The sequence below is a fragment of the Gopherus flavomarginatus genome, chromosome 13, assembly GCF_025201925.1.
Source record: "Gopherus flavomarginatus isolate rGopFla2 chromosome 13, rGopFla2.mat.asm, whole genome shotgun sequence".
Classification (NCBI taxonomy): domain Eukaryota; kingdom Metazoa; phylum Chordata; order Testudines; family Testudinidae; genus Gopherus; species Gopherus flavomarginatus.
Genome location: NC_066629.1, coordinates 23,949,585 through 23,969,228, shown reverse-complemented (window position 1 = coordinate 23,969,228; position 19,644 = coordinate 23,949,585). Strand labels below are relative to the sequence as shown.

The 19,644-nt window shown below is 49.3% G+C and overlaps 1 protein-coding gene across 6 annotated transcripts in view; it reads right to left on the bottom strand.

Annotated features, from left to right (window-relative positions):
* Window positions 1–12,010: 12,010 nt before the first annotated feature.
* BCO2 (beta-carotene oxygenase 2) overlaps window positions 12,011–19,644 on the bottom strand; it is an 89,544-nt gene continuing 81,910 nt past the window's right edge. For all 6 annotated transcript variants that reach the window (XM_050921810.1, XM_050921815.1, XM_050921813.1 and 3 more), the window contains 5 exons: window positions 19,052–19,219; window positions 18,245–18,382; window positions 17,135–17,317; window positions 13,821–13,931; window positions 12,011–13,407 (listed from right to left, as the gene is read on the bottom strand). In XM_050921810.1, the coding sequence (XP_050777767.1) occupies window positions 13,294–13,407; window positions 13,821–13,931; window positions 17,135–17,317; window positions 18,245–18,382; window positions 19,052–19,219 (714 nt within the window). In that variant the 3' untranslated portion in view covers window positions 12,011–13,293. The remainder of the gene's footprint in view (window positions 13,408–13,820; window positions 13,932–17,134; window positions 17,318–18,244; window positions 18,383–19,051; window positions 19,220–19,644) is intronic.

The window sequence follows — 19,644 nt, the reverse complement described above, 5'->3', positions numbered from 1 at the left end:
GGTCCTTAGGCACCCACACACACACCTCCTGCTCTGCTTCTCGGGGACCCCCCCATCCCGCCTCTGGACCCGCCTCCTTTGCCTCAACCCCCCCCCCCAGCACGCCTGCTTCCTGCACCTCCGGGACTCTCCTTTGGCCCTGCCCTGCACCCAGTGATCCCCCTGCCCTGCCCCTTGGGAATCCCCCCCTCAGTGCCTGCTCCCTCCTTAGCCCCAGGCTCATCACATCAGACACCCCCTTCGCCTCCCTCTCCTGCCCCTAAGTGACCCTGTCCTCACCCCAGGGACTCCCATCCCGACCCCTGTCTCCTGCCCCTCAGGGACCCCTATCCCTCAGTGCTCCCCATCTCCCTTCCCACTGCCCCAGGGGCATGAGCTCCTGTGACACACCAGGCCTTGAGAGAGACTTGTCACCTTCAAACATGCATTAAAAGGAGCCCTTACATCCTCTGCCTTCCCCACTCCACTACCCCTCGCCCCTGTCTGGGTGGGTCTTTCCCATCAGTGTCCTATTTGTAAAGGTTTCTCTCCCCCTTGGTCCTGTGTGTTTAACACAGTTCTGTACTGTATTTGCTTTTTGGTTTTTTGTTTGTTTTTGTCTCTGCTGCTGCCTGATTGCATACTTCCAGTTCCACATGAGGTGTGCGGTTGACTGGTCAGTTTGTCACTGGTGTTTGTAACTCTGAGGTTCTACTCAGGGCCGGTGCAAGGATGTTTTGCATCCTAGGCGAAACTTCCATCTTGCGCCCCCCGCCCTGAAGCGCCCCCCCCGTGGCAGCCCCCCATCCGCCCTGAGGTGCACTCCCCTGTGGCAGCTACCCCCCCTGCCCCAGCTCACCCCTGCTCCATGCACGAGCACGAGCACCCTGTCGCTGCTTCACTTCTCCCGTCTTGTGGTGCCTAAGCTGATTGGCGCCGCAAGCCTGGGAGGTGGGAGAAGTGAAGCAGCCATGGCGTGCTCAGGGAGGAGGCAGGGCAGGGGTGAGCTGGGACAGGGAGTTCCCCTGCGTGCCGCCCTCCATCCTTACTTGCTGCAGGCGGCCCTCCCTGCACTCCCCTGCCCCAGCTCCCTCCGCCTAAATGCTGGCAGCAACTGGGGTGGCCAAAGATCCAGCCGGCGCAGTTGCTACCGAAGAAAATGGTGCCCCCCAAATCCCGGCGCCCTAAGCGACCACCTAGTTCGCCTAAATGGTTGCACCAGCCCTGGTTCTACGGTATCTTGTTCTCCAGAATCTCACTTAAAAAAAAAAAAAAAACTCCCCCGCTGTTATGGTTACAAAGAAAAGAGAATAGGAGTTCTTGTGGCACCTTAGAGAATAACATTTTTAAGCCTCGGCAAGAGGGAGCCAAGGGCTATGCATAATTAATTTTGAATCTTTCTTCATTGTGAAAAGTCTCACCAATGGGCATTGCATAGAAAAATACAAAGGTTTCCCCCCAAATATGCCCCCCTGCTGTTGTCACTCATCCCAGAGCGTCCAGGATCATCTCCTCCCCAACTCCACCCCCCTGCTGCTCTGTCTCATCTCCTTCCCCACCCCCAAGGTGCAAAGTGATGTTGCTGCTCAAACTTGATCATGGAAGGAGATAGGACCTGTAAGACACAGAGTATGGTGGCCATTTGAGAAGAGGACCCTTGGATGTACTCAAGCATGGGTTAAAAAAAGACATCCAACATACACCCTTGTCAATTGTTTATTTCATGTTTGCAACATGCCCTGAGTCGGCAGCAACAATAGAAGAACTAACACCATCTGTACCACTTGGTCTTCTGAGGAGGGACTGGGAAGAACTATTATTTATTATTTGTGTTATGGTAGCATCTCAGAGCCCCAGTCATGGTCCAGGATCCCATTCTGCTAAACACAGAACAAAAAGATGGCCCCTGCCTCAAAGAACATAAGAATATAAGAGCTTCCAGACTGGGTCAGGCCACAGTCCACCTTGTCCAGCATCCTGTCTCTGACAGTGGCCTATTCAGGGGGGGAGTGCATAGAACAAGGCAGTTATGGAGCACTCCACCCTGTTGTCCACTCGTGGCTTCTGGTCAAAGTTTTATGTAAACAAGCCCTCACAGAGTGCAGGCCCTTTCATTCCTCCCACCCTATGCGCTTTGTTATGGTTTTCATCCCAGTGTGCCCCATTAAAGCCCTTTTTGTGTGGAGAAGCACTTTGACCAGGAGACCTTATGCTTTTTTCCTATTAGCAATTACAGCTACAGTTAGGGATGATAGCCATTCTGGAGTTGAGATGTCAGGGAAAAGGATTACACCTCCATGCCAGATCCTTATCCCATGGCCTCCCAAAGTTCTCCTCTGAACCCCAGGCACCAGCTGTGTGGGTGCTCCAGGGGTGGCAGGTGTGGAGTCCGGGCAGGGCCGGGGGCAGAGGGGGGTCGAGCACCCACTGGTGCAAGTAGAAGTCGGCGCCTATGAGCCATGTGCTCGATGCAGCTCATGGTAATGGAGTGGTAGCTGGTCACACAGTAAATGTCTTGTCAGCGTGTCATATCGATACTTGCACAGCCTCCTTTGGGTTCACACCAGGAATCAGATCTTTCCATTTGCAGCCTCTCTGAAGTTCCAGATGGGCCTAAAGCATCCATCTATCATGGCAAATGCACTCTTAGTGCACTTATACATGCCACAGCCCGTTGCTAGGTTAGACCCAAGCAGAAATATGCCTCATTACAGTCAACCTGGCTGCTGGCCCAGCAGTGCAATTGATTGGTTCCCCTCGCTGTCCCATTACCGGGTTCTGTGGCTCCTACAAACACATTGCACTATGGGTTGTCCACTTGATGGGCGGCTGGTATTTATTTAATGGGGAAAAATTAGTCTGGAAAGGATGAGAGCCAGTGTTCTACAATGACAGAGGAGAGAGGCAGCAGGGTGGGACACTTGGGAGTCCAGGTTTAGCCATACTGCATTTCAGATGCCAGAGAGACACCCAGCAGCTAAAAGCAGTGAGTGTTCAAGAGAAAAGGCTAACATCACCACAGAGCGGAGAGATGTGGAGGAGAGTGCAGGAAGAGGAGCCAGGAAGGCCGGAGAACAGCAGCAGCACTCTGCCACATGGCATATCCCCACGTGGCGTCTGCACACGTCTTTCTTGCTGCCACAGTGATGAAAGCCCTGGGGCAGGACCCAAAGGAGCCAAGTATAAATCTAGGTGGCTAAGATTGGTGAGAGTACCTGTCACTCTGATAACTTCATCCATCCTTTGAATCACTCCACCAGCCCCCCTTCTTCTCATCTTAGACAGTCTTCTGGCCCATCCCCTTCGGGGCCCATTCTTACTCTGCCCCATCCACTAATGTCTCTCTTTTATTGAATCCCTGTGCTAGCCTATCATGCCATCTCTCTACGTCTCCCACAAGTCTTCTAGGATGCCACTTGTGCACGGAACACCCTATCTGTGCTGGGCTGAGGCCACTGCCATCTCTGCTGTCATGTCCCTCTGCAAGAGCCACTTTTTCAGGAACTAGCTGTGTCATCTGCTTCTCTATTGCATCTCCCAAAGACGCTGCTCATCTAAGCAAGGGGCAGCATCTAGTGTTGGCAGGAAAGGGGTGTGGCATACGGATATTTCAAATGAAACTGGAGACCCGCCTTGGACGAAAACAAGGAGGATGAATTGTGGGGGAAGGAAAATCTAGTTTGGTGGTGGGTTTGAGCTTGTATGTTATAAGTTTCTCCCCCTGCCAGTGTGTTTCTTGTCTTTCAGACTGAGCACTCCTCAGCACAGAGATAGTGTCTTCCTCTGGGTTTGGAAAATGTGACGCACACTGCGGGCACTATATTAATAAATTCATGGCAGCATCACAGAGTCTGAAGTCAGAATCTTGGACAAGTGAATGAGCCAGTGAATGGCCGCAGCACAGAACAGTGTATTCTGCATGGGCAACAGACAGCAGTCTCTACAGCCATGGCTACACTGGCGCTTTACAGCGCTGCAACTTTCTCGCTCAGGGGTGTGAAAAAAACACCCCCCTGAGCACTGCAAGATACAGGGCTGTAAAGTGCCAGTGTAAACAGTGCCGCAGCACTGGGAGAGCGGCTCCCAGCGCTGCAAGCTAAACCCCATGAGGATGTGGAGTACGTGCAGTGCTGGGAGAGCTCCCTCCCAGCGCTGGCGCTGCGACCACACTCACACTTCAAAGCGTTACCGTGGCAGTGCTCCCGCGGCAACGCTTTGAAGTTTCGAGTGTAGCCATACCCTATGTGGTTTTCCTTCTTTCTGCAGGGGGTGCATGGGTATGTTTGGTGGCAGAAAGGCTGCCCCATCCCCCTATGTGACACTTGATCATACAAAGTCCCTGCTCCATGTAATGCAGAGCTACCACTTAGCTGCTGCTCTTTGCCTGTGGCTAGTGTTTGTCTCCTGTACAGAATACAGAGAAGGGGATTTAAAGGGAAAACAAAAAGCTACTACAGGCCATTTTGTCAACTGCAAAGGTAAGACAGTGGTTCGGATGATGGCTCATCGGTTTGATCTGCTGCAGCAAATGCTTGGTTTCCTATGTCTGTTGGTTATTGGATCACAAATTCTGTGTTAATTTCTTTTCAGCAAATCACTGAGTGATGCAGAAAATAAGAAACTCTTTGGGATCTGCAACCAGAGTCAGGGGCACAACTATACAGGTGAGAGGCAGCCCTGCCAGGGCTGCTCTGCATATTCCCCTGTCCCAGGTCAGGATCAACTCATACAGCAGATGAAAGGGAAATGGGAGTCTGAGGATAAAAATTTGCACCCCCTTTTCCAGTGCTGCCTTTCTTCTCTCTATTGTGTCAAGTACTGAGGGGCTCAGCCCGTGCAGCTGGAATGTTGGTATTGAGTGATGCTGTGGGTTAATGTACATCCTCTTCATTGATCTACACACCTGGCTTCAAAAAACTCTGCTGTAGGGCAGAGGGGACAATGAGTTTGGAGCACAACCAAATTCCTTGTGGACACCTTGTGAACCAGTGATTTGGGGCCGCAAGAAGGCCAATAGAAAAGCTGAGAATGACTTCCGGTTATGAGTGGAGTGCATTGGCAGAAGTAGGGTGGGTACCCAGGGCTGGAAAAGCAGGGGGATGCTGTGGGTCGAGCCCAAGGAGCACCAGCAGAGCTGAATGTGGGGATCCAGGACTAGAATGACAGAGGATACTGCAGCTCAAGAATGCAGGGTGGTGTTAGGTGAAAATCTGCTTGATCAACATGATTATCGATCTAGTGGCTTTATTAGCTAGGATCTGTTAGCAGCAGCCAAATTTTATTTCCCCAAAACTTTGATCATCAGGCTTATTTCTAGCTTAAAGTTATTTTCTACTTCCTCCTTCCTTGCTGTACCTGTCACCTTTTCATTCATCCCACATAAGCAATGCTAGAGATGTTTTGTGTGAATCTTGCCCATGGGGCCAATAATTTGACTTGGGTTTTGTTTGTTTAATTTTTCCCGTGGTGGTGACTGTGCACAGAGAATTAAGGGCAGCAGGGCATGGATTTGGGTCAGGCCAGGGGCATCTTGCTGCACTGGTAGAGCTGGCATGAGTCGTGGGTACGGTACAGAAAAAGATCATTGTACAGCAGTACAAAGGCAAGTGGCCCTGTGCTGAGTCAGAAAGCAAGGCACCAGTCGATGAGGCCTCCTTGACATCATTCCTGCCCATTCCGTGTAGTTGTGGGGCCTGGCTATGACTTGGCCTTTATGCCATGTGGCCTTTATGCCAAACCAGCCACTTCTCCCAGTAGATCATTAAACCCCAGGAAACACACTGCAACCTGCTCAGGTGCTTGATTGGAACAGTTTAGATGCTATAACTATTCCCCCGTGGTTCATCATTGCATGTACTTATCAAGAGATGTCAACTGTGCCTGTGATTTCCTTTCCTTTCCTGTGATTTGCCCTGCAGATTGATCTTAGCTCAGGGATGGTTATAAACCTGACAGACTGGAAAGAGTACACGCAGGTGATAACAAGGTACTTCTGGAGCTCAGACATGGGAATCTATTATGATTTTTGATGATAGGCAGCTTTGGATGTGGGGAGGCGTGGGGCAAGAGGATAGTATTTTGGGAAATGGGGAATAGTAGCTGCGAGGGTGTGGAAGGTGATGTGTCAATACATTCCCTTTATGGGATCTTCCAGTCCCCTGGGAATCTTAGTTTTGTCACTCTTCCCAAGAACACAGCTATCACCCTGTTAGAGCTGGGAAATTCCAGGGAGAGGGCACGAGTTACTGAGTTTGTGTGGTCAGCAGCAGTAACGTGCCAAGTGTCAGAGTAAATGAGATACAAAGACCAGAGGAACACTCAAATTTGATCATACACTAGACCTACAGTTAAAATTTGTGTGTGAAAAATTCACACCTCTGAGCAGTGTAATTAAGCCAACCTAACCCCGAGTGTAGAAGCCAAGAGGTCGACGAAAGAATTCTCGGAGAGGTGGATTAAAGTACAGTGACAGGAAAATCCTTTCCATTGCTGTAGGAAGTGTCCTCGCTACAGCTGTAGCTGTGCCAGTGTAGCACCTGTAGCGTAGACATAGCCTAAGGGCTGGTCTACACTGAAAAGTTACATTGGCATAACTACATCTCTCAGTGGTGTGAAAAATCCACACCTCTGAAAGACATAGTTAAACTGACCTGACCTCCAGCGTAGGCAGTGCTATTACCTGTGACAGAGAACCGCTCACTGTAGAAAGACATCAAAGTGTCTGAGGCCATGTCTACCGTATAGTGATTCAGTGTAGGCATTTACTATTGCGATGGGAGAGGTTCTCCTGTCACTGTAGGTAATCCGCCTTCCCGACAGGCAGTAGCTAGGTCCACAAAGAATTCTTCCTTCAATCTAGTGCTATCTACATCTGGGGTTAGGCCGGCTTAACTATGTCGCTCGGGTGTAGATTTTTCACACCCCTCAGGGAGTAGCTATGGCGATGTAACTTTTCAGTGCAGACCAGGCCTAAACATGAGCACAAGGCCTGTGTTCTATTGCAGTGACACCACTCTGACAGTCCCCAGGCTGGCCTATGACATGCAAGCTGAGGCCTTTGGCTTCCTCTCACTGGCTGCTGCGTTGCTCTAAAAGTCTCATCTTCTCAGGAAAAGGCCCAGAATTAAAATAACTGGGACTCTTTTGCAGGCATGGCAGGGCCTTCCCTGGGAGTCCAGGGTCCCAAGAAATGAGCCTGTATTGGTCAGAACCTGCCACACTCTGGGCCTTCTGGGTCATAACCCATTGATGGGGCCAGCATGTTCCCTCTCTTTCCATAGGAGAGGATCATGAAGCTGCTTGACCACAAGAAACTGGATCCGGATGTGGCTTATTTTGCTGACGTTGTGAGGTGGGTAGTGGGGTCACATGGTAAAACTGGATTTGGTGCCAGGACTGCCCCGTATCATAAACTGGCACTATGTATGTCATCTGTGACTAGTTCAACACCCTCAGGTTGGAGGAACTGATTACCTAACGGTGATCAAATACCTCCCCATTGCCTTGCAGCTGGGATCTGGATCTAACCTGCACTTACTGCTCCCTCTCTTACTTGGGTCCTGTTTTCCCTGCAGTACAACTGAGAATGTGGCAGTGTACACCTGGGAAAACCTCCAGAAGCATCTGCCTGCAGGGGCTCTTTAAAAGGTCAAGGTGTATGAATCCAAGCAGAACGTCATTGTGTACAATGGAGACGAGACGGCTCCACTGGCCTTGATGTGTGACCAGAGCGCACACGGCGTAATCAGAGACTAGCATTGTCTACAGATGAAATGAAGCTTTGCAATCAAGATAAAATCTACTGCACTGCAGGTAGTGCCTGTTCCTGCTTTGCTAACCATGTCCAGTCTTGGTCTCTTGCTCCAGCCCACCCCCCGGCTGCTGCTGACATGTTGTGAGTGAACATTTTAAAGCTAATTTCCCCACAGAAACAAACAACCAAGCTAATTGCTGACACTAAATCATCCCCTACTCCCCGCTGAGGGGCAGAGAGACAAAGGACCAGGACAACTGTGTACCAGCAGGACACTCACCTCTTGAGCGCCTCCTGATGCTGCTGTGCAGTATACCTTTTCCCACTCCTGGCACCTCCTGTAGGCTGTTGACTTCACTTGGCAGGTCTTCACCGGCTCGGCTCTCAAACTGGGTCACACAGTCAAAATGAGCTCTTTCTGGGGTAGCAAAGAGTCCAACAAAACTGTCTGTCTGCCCTCACCCAGGTCTTCACTCAGCCCCTGCTCTGGGCCCTTTAAATTCAGCCCTTTGCTTGGGCTTCCAAGCAAGCCTTGTCCCATTATCAGGACTTACACCACTTCACCGGTGGGGGAACCCAGGCCCACTCCCTGCTCCAGGTTCTGACCCAGGGACCCTATGAACAGCAGCCACGCTCTGCTCACTTTGATTCATTGCTGCTACTTCCCTGGACCTTTTCCCACCTGGCCCCTGTATCTTCACTCCTTGCTTCAGCTCTCAGGGCCTTTCCCCCAGCTTAAGCCAGTTCAGCCAGAACCAAACTCTGTTCACCCCTCAAGCGCCTGTGGCCAGAGAGAAGCTCCCAGACTCACCCCTCTGGTTCTCCCAGCCAGGGACTGAGTGGCCTGGGCCCTGTAGCAACTTTTATCTGGGCCAGTGGAGCTCTGATTCGCTGCCTGCACTGAGGCTTCTCTAGGCAGGCCCAAAGGACCTACCTTTTCTGCTTCTTTCCTGGAGCAGGATGTAGTAGGACCCTGGGGCCTTCGGCAGGGGGCTAGGAATGGCCAGGTGTACCCTATCACCAGAAGGAATACTGATTCATAGATTCATAGATTCATAGACTCTAGGACTGGAAGGGACCTCGAGAGGTCATCGAGTCCAGTCCCCTGCCCTCATGGCAGGACCAAATATTGTCTAGACCATCCCTAATAGACATTTATCTAACCTACTCTTAAATATCTCCAAAGATGGAGATTCCACAACTTCCCTAGGCAATCTATTCCAGTGTTTAACTACCCTGACAGTTAGGAACTTTTTCCTAATGTCCAACCTAAATCTCCCTTGCTGCAGTTTAAGCCCATTGCTTCTTGTTCTATCATTGGAAGCTAAGGTGAATCAGTTTCCTCCCTCCTCCTGATGACACCCTTTTAGATACCTGAAAACTGCTATCATGTCCCCTCTCAGTCTTCTCTTTTCCAAACTAAACAAACCCAATTCCTTCAGCCTTCCTTCATAGGTCATGTTCTCAAGACCTTTAATCATTCTTGTTGCTCTTCTCTGGACCCTCTCATTTCCTCATGACAACATTGTGTGAATAAACAGCCTTTGCAGACCACCCTCATGGTGTCTCCTTCAGCTGCTGGCTCTAAGGAACTGAGTACATATAGTGACCATCACAGAGCAGGGCTGCAGCTGGTGAGCTCCCTGGGGGAGAGGCGTCAACAGAAGGAGTTATTAGAGTAAGATACGGTGTGCACAGAGCACAGTCAGGTGAAGCTGCAGTTCAGGGGCAACGTGAACTTGCGCTACTGCTGGGGAGAGCAGGGCCCAGACACTGTTAGCTGGAGGCAACAGCACTGAGCTTGCAACAGTTAGGAATCAGAGCCTGGCACAGTGTAGTGCACCATCTACTGTCCAACCATCTGCAATGCCTGAGAACTAGCTGAGAAATAATGTCTCCATGAAGGGAGCAGGCTAAGGACTTGCAGGGGCTAGTAAACAAGATTGTGTAGGCTGATTTGGCCTGCAACCCAGGCAGCCAACAAGACTAGCTGCTCAAAAGGTAGAGAAATATGCCCCTCTGGTCGAAACCTTGAGAGCTAAGCGTTACCAGGTTCAGACGCACGCACTGATCGTCAGAGCAAGAGCTGAGAGAGTGCAGAATCAGTCAACGCTACGCTACACTACTGCTGATGGAGCAATTTGTGGTGTCAGACGCCATCAGGTGGTTGAGAGACATCTACATCGAACATATCACTGGACATCAGCAATACCAGGAGGGATGAGCTGGGAGTGCCGATGAGAAGCGCAGTCAGGAAAGTAGCTGAAATACTTTCCTCATGGACTGTATTTTCTAAATGGACAAACTACTTAATTCTCAATTACTGAGGAACAATCTCCCTCAACCAAATCTCTGTACAATTCCTCATGAGTGATGTACCCGAGTATTCAGATTCTAATATCTAAACTGAATTGTTAAATCTATTCACCTAAATGTAGGTTATTGCTGACTATGTACTATGAAATGACTTTACCAACCAACTTTGAATTTGTGGATAATGTAAGCACTATACCCAGATGTTCAGACACTCTTTTCTCAACCTATGTATTATATAATTTTATATATAACATTAGCTTTAATAAAATGTTTCAATCACCTGCCTTCTTCTCTAGGGGATAGAAGCTTGACACTCACTGTATGTGGAACCAGACTTTGTTACAACTATGGATCTGGATCCAATCTCCTCTATATAACCTACCAGCCTACGTGCCTTTAACATGTGCATCTGACACTTGAACAAAGGAGGATGAGAGATGAGAAAATTCTTAATATCTCATAGCAGCCCTTTGCTAGTGTTTTGTCCAGTCTCATTTCTCAGCCACTAGAGTTTTGCACCAGGAAAAGCTCCCAGGGGAAATGGTGACAGGACTCAGTTTTCCTTTGCTTTATTTCATCTGTTGCTCCTAGTTATTTCCCCATGTATCTCTGGTCTGATCTAATTCCTCACCCTCTCTCCCTGCTAAGAGCAGTAGAAGGTTACGTCCCCCTACAGTAAGTACTTAGCCCCTGCTCTGTTGATTGAGCTCTTTCCTTATAGCCAACTTCTCTGGCCCCTCAACCACTTTCACTGCTGTTCCCTTAGCTCTCTCCCACTCTACGGCTACCTTTCTGGTAATGGGATGGCCAGAACTGAACGGGATATATTTCAGGTGTGATGATAGCAGTGTCTTGTAAAGAGGGGCACTCTCCTTCCAATCCCCCACTCAGAATCTCTCTGCCAGGGGAGACGTCTGCAGAAGAGACCAAACTCATGTCATTAGCTGCCTGCTTTGCAGGCTGCAAGCATCTTTCCCCCGCCCACATACAGACACATCTTGGACTGCTTCAGTATCCTTGCTCCCAGATTTCTCCTTCCCATTAAGCACCTGGGGGTTGGGTTACTTGCCCACAAATGCGTTAGCCTAAGTTGAATCTTATTTTGTTTCCCACCCCTAGAGCCTTTGGATTTCTCAGCCCTCCCTGGTGTTTGTGTCTCCTCACCATTTAATGTTACCTGTTGGATTCATTGTTAGCCCCGGGCTAAGGGGCTGGATTGACATGGCCTGTCCCTGCTCCAAGGATCTCTGGCACAAGGACGTGGGCGATGTCAGCCTCCTCCAGTCACAGCTCCTTTCCCTTGTCCTGGAGGCCCGTACACTTATTCCATCCGTGTGGCCCATTCATTTGTGGGTGCTATTTGCAGTAGTTGAGATGGCTCTGAGGGCCCAAGCTAAGGCCTGGTTTAATTTGGAAAGGGCTGGATTAGAGTGTTTGCAAGGAGAGGGGGCGTTGCCTATGGAATACTCTCCCCCGGCTTTGCCACAACCCTAGTTTCAAGTTCATTTCTCCTCCTTGGCTTTCTCTGGGGCATGGGGGGAGATGAGTAGCAGGATCAGCCTCGGGATAGCGCTTGTTATTTTGGTAGAGTTGCATCTGAATTGCTGTGCTAATTCGGTAATCTGTTTCTTTATTCGGCCTACATGCTGCTTTGGAGCTAGGTACACAGCAGAGCAGGCTAGCTTGTGTGTAGTGAACTCCAGCCGCCAAAGTCCAGGGGCAGACGCTGGGCTCTTCATTCAGGCAAGGGGGGTAGTGTAGTATTTCTGAAGCAATACATGCCCAGGATACTGGATTTCTGCCCCTTGCACCTGCATCAGCATGAACAACTGCAGAAATGTCTGGGTGGGGCCCTCTATATCATGGAGGAGCTCAGAAGAGATGATCATAATGGTCCCTTCTGACTTTTAAAATGTATGACCCGAGAAGTCCCTGAGCAAGAGGTGGAGCCCATTCCCCAGGTACCAATCATGGTGAGCAGTCTTTTATTAGTACAGCCAGACAGATAAGCTGCTGTATGTGGCCTCCACAACCAACCAACCTGTTTTCTCTTCACCCTCCCACCACAACTAAAGCATCTGAACATAAGAGACTTGCCCATCTATCTGAAAGATGAATGAATGACAGTTATATTTGACCGGAGGAAGGTCAATTGATGCAATGCCTTCTAAGTGTGCCTAAGCAGAAAAATAAAAATAGCTGTGTTTGTCACCTGCTGGTTTCACTGTGGATTGTCAGGGGCATAACGGGGGTGTGACAGGGATGTGTTTGACCCACGCTGATTTCACGACAGGATGTGGTGTGGGGGCATATTTGATTCTTGCTGGTTTCACTGGGGTGGGGGCATGTCAGGGGCATTTGACTCATGCTGGTTGCACTGGGGGGTGTAGCAGGAGTATGTCAGAGGCATGTTTGATCCATGCTGGTTTCACTGGGGGACATGACAGGAAGGTGTCAGGGGCATGTTTGACTCACAGTAGTTTTGCTGTGGGCATATGTCAAGGTGTGTTTGCCCCATGCTGGTTTCACTAGGGGGCGTGGCAGGGACACAATAGAGGGGTGTTTGACCCACACTGGTTTCACTAGGGGTACGTGGCAATGGCATGGTTTAACATATGTAGCGTTTCAATGGCAGCACGGAGGAAGGTGTCATTCTTTTTCTTTGAGGTGTGATGTTTGCACAAACTGGAACTGACCTTTTCCAGCTGCCAAGTGGGGCAGCACCCTCTCTGCTCTTCCTGGCTGAGTTGAGACAGTTTCCTGAAGGAGCAGTGGCACACTTGGGACTCGGAAGAGGCAATTTTCCCTCCTTCCCTTGATCCTGTCTCGTCTTTCGCTTTGTGCACTACAGCCAAAGCCACCACTCTGAGCAGAGCTGCTGACTGGCCTCTCCCGCTCAGAGCACATTGGTGCTGGGAAGAAGTGGGCTCTCTTGGCACCTGCTGCCTCCCTTGCCTGCTCAGCTCATGGCAGCCTGGGGGTTACAGCAGACCGGCAGAGCAGGACATTAGAGTGAGCCAAGGCAATGGGCTCTTCTGGAGAAGGTGCTATCGCCTTGCACAGTATTAGCTTTAATAATACTGCAGCAGCAGAGAACAGGCTTGGGGGCTACAGAGGCAGTTCCTTCACCAAAGGCACAATGCAAGAGTGAAAGGAAAGGAAAAGCAGAGATTCACATTTGGCTTCACCTAGCCCTGAGCTCCAAGAGGCCAGGAGCTTCTTGTACGAGGTAGCAGGCTTCTCCATTAACGTGGGACAAAGATGCCATGGAATCCATAAGGCATTTTCACTGGGACTTCTGCGCGGCCCAGTTCGCTGAAGGTCTCTGCATCCAGGACAAGCAGGAAAGTGTTTTGGTTCTACAGAATGAAAGACAGCAAGAGGAATGGCAGTGCTGGGTTCCACTCTGCCTTCCCATCCCCAACACATCTCCTACTCCACAAGGAAGAGTCTGCCTGCACAGCAAGAAGCTCAAACCTGTACCCAAGAAAGTGAGCTAGAACCAGTCCTACCCAGACATACTCTCAAAGCAGCTTTGACCCTGGAAACTAGGCTGCTATTAGGAATCTGATTCTCTAATGCAGTTGAGAATTGCCGAGGATGTAGTGACTGCAAATAAACTCAGCCGTACAAGGATTGGAAAGCAGATGAGCATGGGGAATGAAGTGTTGGGACTGCCCTCTACAGGGCACCAAATCCAATTCTATGATTTAAAAACCACCATATAAATACAACAGTTTCTTGCTACTTGTGAAACATGAGAATGAATTACCTGCAAGGGTGTGACCACTACGGACAGAATGACTCCACTGTCTTCTGCAGTGGCTTTAGGCACTGGCACAAACACAGGCTCTGAAGGATAGAATCCATCCTCTTGCCAAATCTAGCAGGCAAAAAAGACAGAAGAGATGCACTTTATTATGATTTAGGTACTACTGACATCCAGAGACCTGAGTCAGGATCAAGGCCCATTTTTATTGTCCAGAAATGCAGAGACACCTTGTGCCATGAAGAACGTACAGTCTAAGGCCCTGATCCTGCAACTAGCTCCATATAGCTGGACCTACTGAAGTCAGTAAAGCTGCATTCAGGCACATCTCTGTGCCTATGATGAACCCCACTGACTTACTGGAGCTGCCTGCACAGAGCTTCCTGCAGGATTGGCTCTAAATTAAGATAAGATGCATCAAGTGGGGATAGCAAACTAGTGGAGGGAATGCAGAAGGGAACAAAGGGGGTGTAGACCAGCTCTGGGCACAGTGAGATGCCTAATTCACAAATGGATTTTGCTTTGTTTTTAAATGACAGCCTAGCAATAAAGCAGCCCTGAGTGTCCCCATCTGACCATCATCCAAGGTGAACAAGAAGTCAAGCATTTCCCATTCTCCCCACACCTACTGGAGCTAGATAAATCAAGAGCAGGACTGAGACAGACATTTTCCCGCTGGTAGATAAAGACAAGATTAGCATTAAAGAGAGGACCACAACCGAGACATTCCCTCCAATCTTTCATATGCGCAGTGTCACTACTTACCCTAAACAGGAGAGGGTCATTTACTGAACACTAAAAGATTGTGAGACTTTTCAAAAATGTGAACACTATTGTTCATTATTTCTGTTCCGGTAGCACCTCAAGTTCCCAGCTGAGATCAATGCCCCATCATATGAGGCATTGTACAAGCACAATGAGAAACAGGCCCTGCGTCAAAGACAGGCTCAATAGACAAGCTGGGCACAGGGTGGAAACTTAGTCATGAACTGACTTGCCCAAGGTTACACACCAGGTCAATGGTAGAGCCAGCAATAAAACACAGATCTTCTCTATCCCAGTCCAACGGACTACCCAGCTGCTTCTAACAAACCACCCAGCCACTCCTAACATGGAAACTGTTATGATCTGAAGGAGGATCTTCTGGATTCTAGTTTCTAATCTGATGTTTGCTTTTAAAATAGGAATTCTTTATAAATTCAGAAGCAAGCCCAAGCCTGCACCAGGTTTTTCTAGGTCCTGTAAAATTTGCTACAACCATTAAGACATTGCCAATCCATGCAGTACAGGGAGGGTAACTGAAATTAACTCCTCTATTTTGATTTCTCAGCAATAACACAAAAGGGACAAAATGTTGCAAAATAAAAAAAAGCACCAATTAGTAGAGAAATCACCTTTCCTTTTCTGAAAGCTGTCAAAAACAGTAAGGAACGTACGAGATGTACTTGAGTGTACTAAAAAATCACGAAGTCATTACAGCTTAAACGTTAGTTGTTAGTGCTCTGGTGGGTAGGGCACTGATCTCTTGCCAGCTCTGCCACAGATTTGCTCTATGATGTCAAACAATTCTCTTCACCTCTTATTTATCCCTCCTCCCTTTTTCTGTCCTGTCTATTCATCAGGGCTGTGACTCTTTCAGAGAGAAAGAGAGAGAGAGAGAGAGAGTGTGCTTGTGTGTACAGTGCTTAGCACAAAAGGGTCCTGGTCTCAGTGGGGCCTCTGGAGACCACAGTAATACAAATAATTAGTTAATGAACCGTTGTTGCAAAGCCAGGTCAGACTGAGCCCAACACGGGTTTCTTCCTCCACAAAGAGAGCCTTTTCAAAAACCTGCGATATTTAGAGTTTCCAGCGGCTTTTCCTGGCCAGATTATGACAATTTGGAGAGGGAGCAAATTTTCAGGGAGAAGTCTTGACCATCCCTGTAGTGTTCAATAAAGAACTTGCTCATGTTTTTAAAGCTTGGGGAAATCTTACATAAAAAGGGAGACACTGGAAAGGTGCGCTGGGATTTTCAGAGAGGCCTGGAGGAGGAATTAAGGTCCTAGCTGTTAGCGACTGTCAATAGGAGTTGGACGCATAAGGCCTCAGTCTATATTTAAAATTTGTATATATGTCAGTCAGAGATGTGAATAACCACAAGCAGCAGCCCAGCAATGCAGACAAAAACCCAGCTATGCTGAGAAAAGAATACTTCTGTCAACGCAGCTAACATCGTTTGGGGAGCTGGTGTTTTTACATCAGCAGAGCTCCTCCTCCTGTGATTATACACTGCGTCTACACTAGCATAGGCTCTGTAGTGTAGACATAGTCCTAGTCTATAGAAACTTGCAACAGAATAACTCTTTTGGGTTTAATTCATATCTTTCATCATTTCGATGCCTCTGTGAGAGGACATTCTTATTTCACCATAAACACGCCCTTGTTCTGATTTAGCATAAGGTAATTCATTCCAATTAAAGCTAAATGAAAACAGGGTGAGTTTATTCTAAAATAAGAGGCCACACACAAATTTGCATTGAATTAAATCTAATTGAGGATTTATTTCAGACAAACCCCAACTCCCTCTGGCCCCTTAGCCTATTAGTGTTGAAAAGGAAATTCAGGTCTGGGATTTAAACCCACCAAAGCAGGGAAACCCTTGTAGCTGACACAGACCCATTATGCCACTCAAAGTCCCACACCACAGGCCTAGAGATTAAAATCTGTCCCAGTAAGGGTCAGTATAAGCTCTGCCTAGTTACATACTGCACATTGGTAGGGCAGAACACCCTAACTTTATGTTAATTGCCCCAGACCCCAAAAGCCTGAATTCCAGGTGCCCTGGAAGTGTCACCTCCACATTATAGGTTTCACTGTATTTTTAGAGTCACAGAGTTTAAGGCCAGACAGGTCCACCAGATCAGCTAGTCTGACCTCCTGTATATCACAGGCCACCAGCACCACTTAGCACCTGCACACAATCTTTTAGTGCACACGTTTCCCATGCTGTGTTCACCGTGATAATGTGGCGGCACACCCTTTAAGATCATCTTGATCCTGTCTCCATACCCAAGCCCTCTTCCCCTGCCCTGGTCTGTCCAGAGACCGAAAGAGATGTCTGCTTCTTGTGTTAGGGTGTCACAATCGTGCAGGGCAGACAATGGAAGTATGGGCCCAATCCTAGCCCCCCCGTTAAATAGATCCCAGTGCTGATGGGTGACAAAGCTGCCTGGGCTGCAGGATGACAGAAAACTCACAACAGCCAGTTCATAGGCTGAGTCGTTGAATGGGGACAACTCCAGGGTCTTAAAGAAGAAAATCCTACTTTGTCTCACCTTCATTTTCTTGGTTTCTGTATCCATCTTGATCAGCGAATCCCCCACCAGGTGCCGAAAGCCGCAGCCGTAGAAGAAGCGGTACTTCTTGCCGTTGCACCGTGAGTAGTTAATCTGGGGGAACTCCAGGCCCCCTACCTCCTCCAGGTCCTCAGAATGGAGATTTTCATGCATGCACCAGACCTAGGGCAAGCCACAGAGCACAGCGGTGTTACTGAGCCCTGACCTGGGTCAGGCGCTTCAACGCCAAACTGGTCTCATCCACATGCTACCCAGCTATTACAGAGAAGATGAAATGTTTGGCTTTGTTCCTGGACACCTCTAGCCAGTCCATCTCCGAACCATGCTGGGTCCCTTATCTACTCCACCCAAGAAAGAGATTGACAGTATTCTGGGGTTTCAAAAGGGCCCATAAGGCGGAGCTAAGGGGAAAGCCTCCGTAACAGCATCAGCACTCCAGTGCATTGAACAGCACCTTTCAGCTTGCAGGATCCAAAAGCACTTAACAAGCTGATCCAGGGATTGCTCCTCCACCACTGAGATGACTTCTCCTCTGGGGCTATGTCTACACTGCATAGTAAGCTCAGGTCTGTGGGACTCGGGCTTGCAGATTTGGTGTGTCCAAGTCTGTGCTTGAGCATCCACACTGCACTGCAAACCCAGGCTCCAAACGGTGCTAATGTGTCCACAAAGCCCTGAATCAGCCCTTCTGCTTCTGGGTGGAACATGGGAACTGATTAACCACACACTGCAGCACTACACAACAGTTTAGGGAAGGAGGCGAAGAGCAATCTTGTATCCAACTGAAAATGCAGGGTGAATTTTGGGATCAAAAGACAGAATTTGGCCAGTTACACTGGGCTAACACTGCAACTCATGCCAAAAGTGCCACAGGGGCTTTAGTGACCATGTGTAGTCAGGTCTTGGCTTCACATCTCATCTAAAAGATGGTATCTCCAGCAACACAGTGCCAGGGCTTTGTACTGATTTCCATCCTCGTACAGACCAAGCCTGACTCTGCTTAGGTGGCAAGAACTAAAAAGATCACAGCGCAAGACAATACAAGCGCACACAACCTTCAGTGTAGTTATTTATGCCTTTAAGACGTACCGTCCCATCTACCTCTTTCACAGCACTCGCTGACGTATAGGACAATGGGCTGAGGTTCTGCCCCACGGGCACGCTTGAATCCACATTCAGTGGTAGAACAAAGCGGCGGGGGAAAGCTCTGGCTGTCGAGTTATAGACCTGTTAGGAAGACAGGAAGTTACAGGGAGAGAGAGAGAGATGAACAGGCTGGTGAGCTCAGTCCCTGGGGTGGGGCAAACACCTGTTGAGCTCTAGCCCTTTCCCCCATTCCAAGGCTCCCTGCTCTCTGATTATTTGTACTAGCATAGCACCCAGAGACCCCACGCCAAGATCAGGGCTCCATTGTGTCAGGCACCGTACAGACATAGTGAGAAACAGTCCTGCCCGGGAGATCTCACAGTCTATATAGATAAGACACACAAAGAATGGGAGGGGAAACCGGCACAGAACGGGTAGTGCCAAGTTCACTCAGCAGGTCAGTGGCAGAGCCGGGAATAGAAGCTTGGTCTCCTGACTCCCTGTCGACTGTCCCATCCACTCTGCCTCTCCCTCCCGCCCAGCACTTCCTATTCCTTCCTCCTGGCCATTCCCCTGGCCCTTCTTTCCACACCCTTCCTTGGATTAATGTCATTGTTACTTAGACACAAGTTTGCAGCTTCTAAAACAATGAAACATTCTCATTTTTGCCCACAATAAAAGTCACCCACAAATCAATGAGGCCAACTAACTCCAAGGAGCGTAAAGCTCCCTCTGCATTTCCCAGCCTTCAGCTCAGCCAGGCTGGGATCAGCAGGCCCCATACAACAGACACAGAGGCAGGGGCTTTACCTCATCCAGACCCTCCCCAGCTTTGCACAGGTTTTGGAGCTGGTAAGTTTGTAGGTTCCTTCCATCATCCTGGCAGCACAGGTCAAGGATCACACAGCCCTGATCTTCAAAGGCGTTGATATGATGGAAAGTAGCAAATGGCTTGCTGTAAAACTGCCCCGGAAGCAGCTGCAGTGAGACAAAAGACAGATTTGTTTCCCGCCTCCAGCAATCTCAGCCCCTCCCTGGGCCCTGGAGAGTCCCATTTTCCCTTTCCATTTCTCCAATCACTCTTTTTGCACCAGTTGTCTTAGACCCCAGCAGAACAACAGCTTCACAGCCAGTTATGGGCAGAAGCAGATTCAGGCCATCTGGAGCTCAAAGCACACCATGACAAGAGCCCCTCCGACCATGCACCACTCCCCACCTGGAGGGGCAGTGGAAGGGAACCCTTCTCACGCCCCAGAGACGTAGAGGCAGTGGCCACAACACTCACATGGGGCCTCCTGGGGAACTCAACACTCCTCACCCTACACCTGGATCCCCATGTCACTTGGCAGGTACATCTCAGCCCTTGTAGCTGCAACTCCAGGACTGCTTCCCAGGAGGCCCTA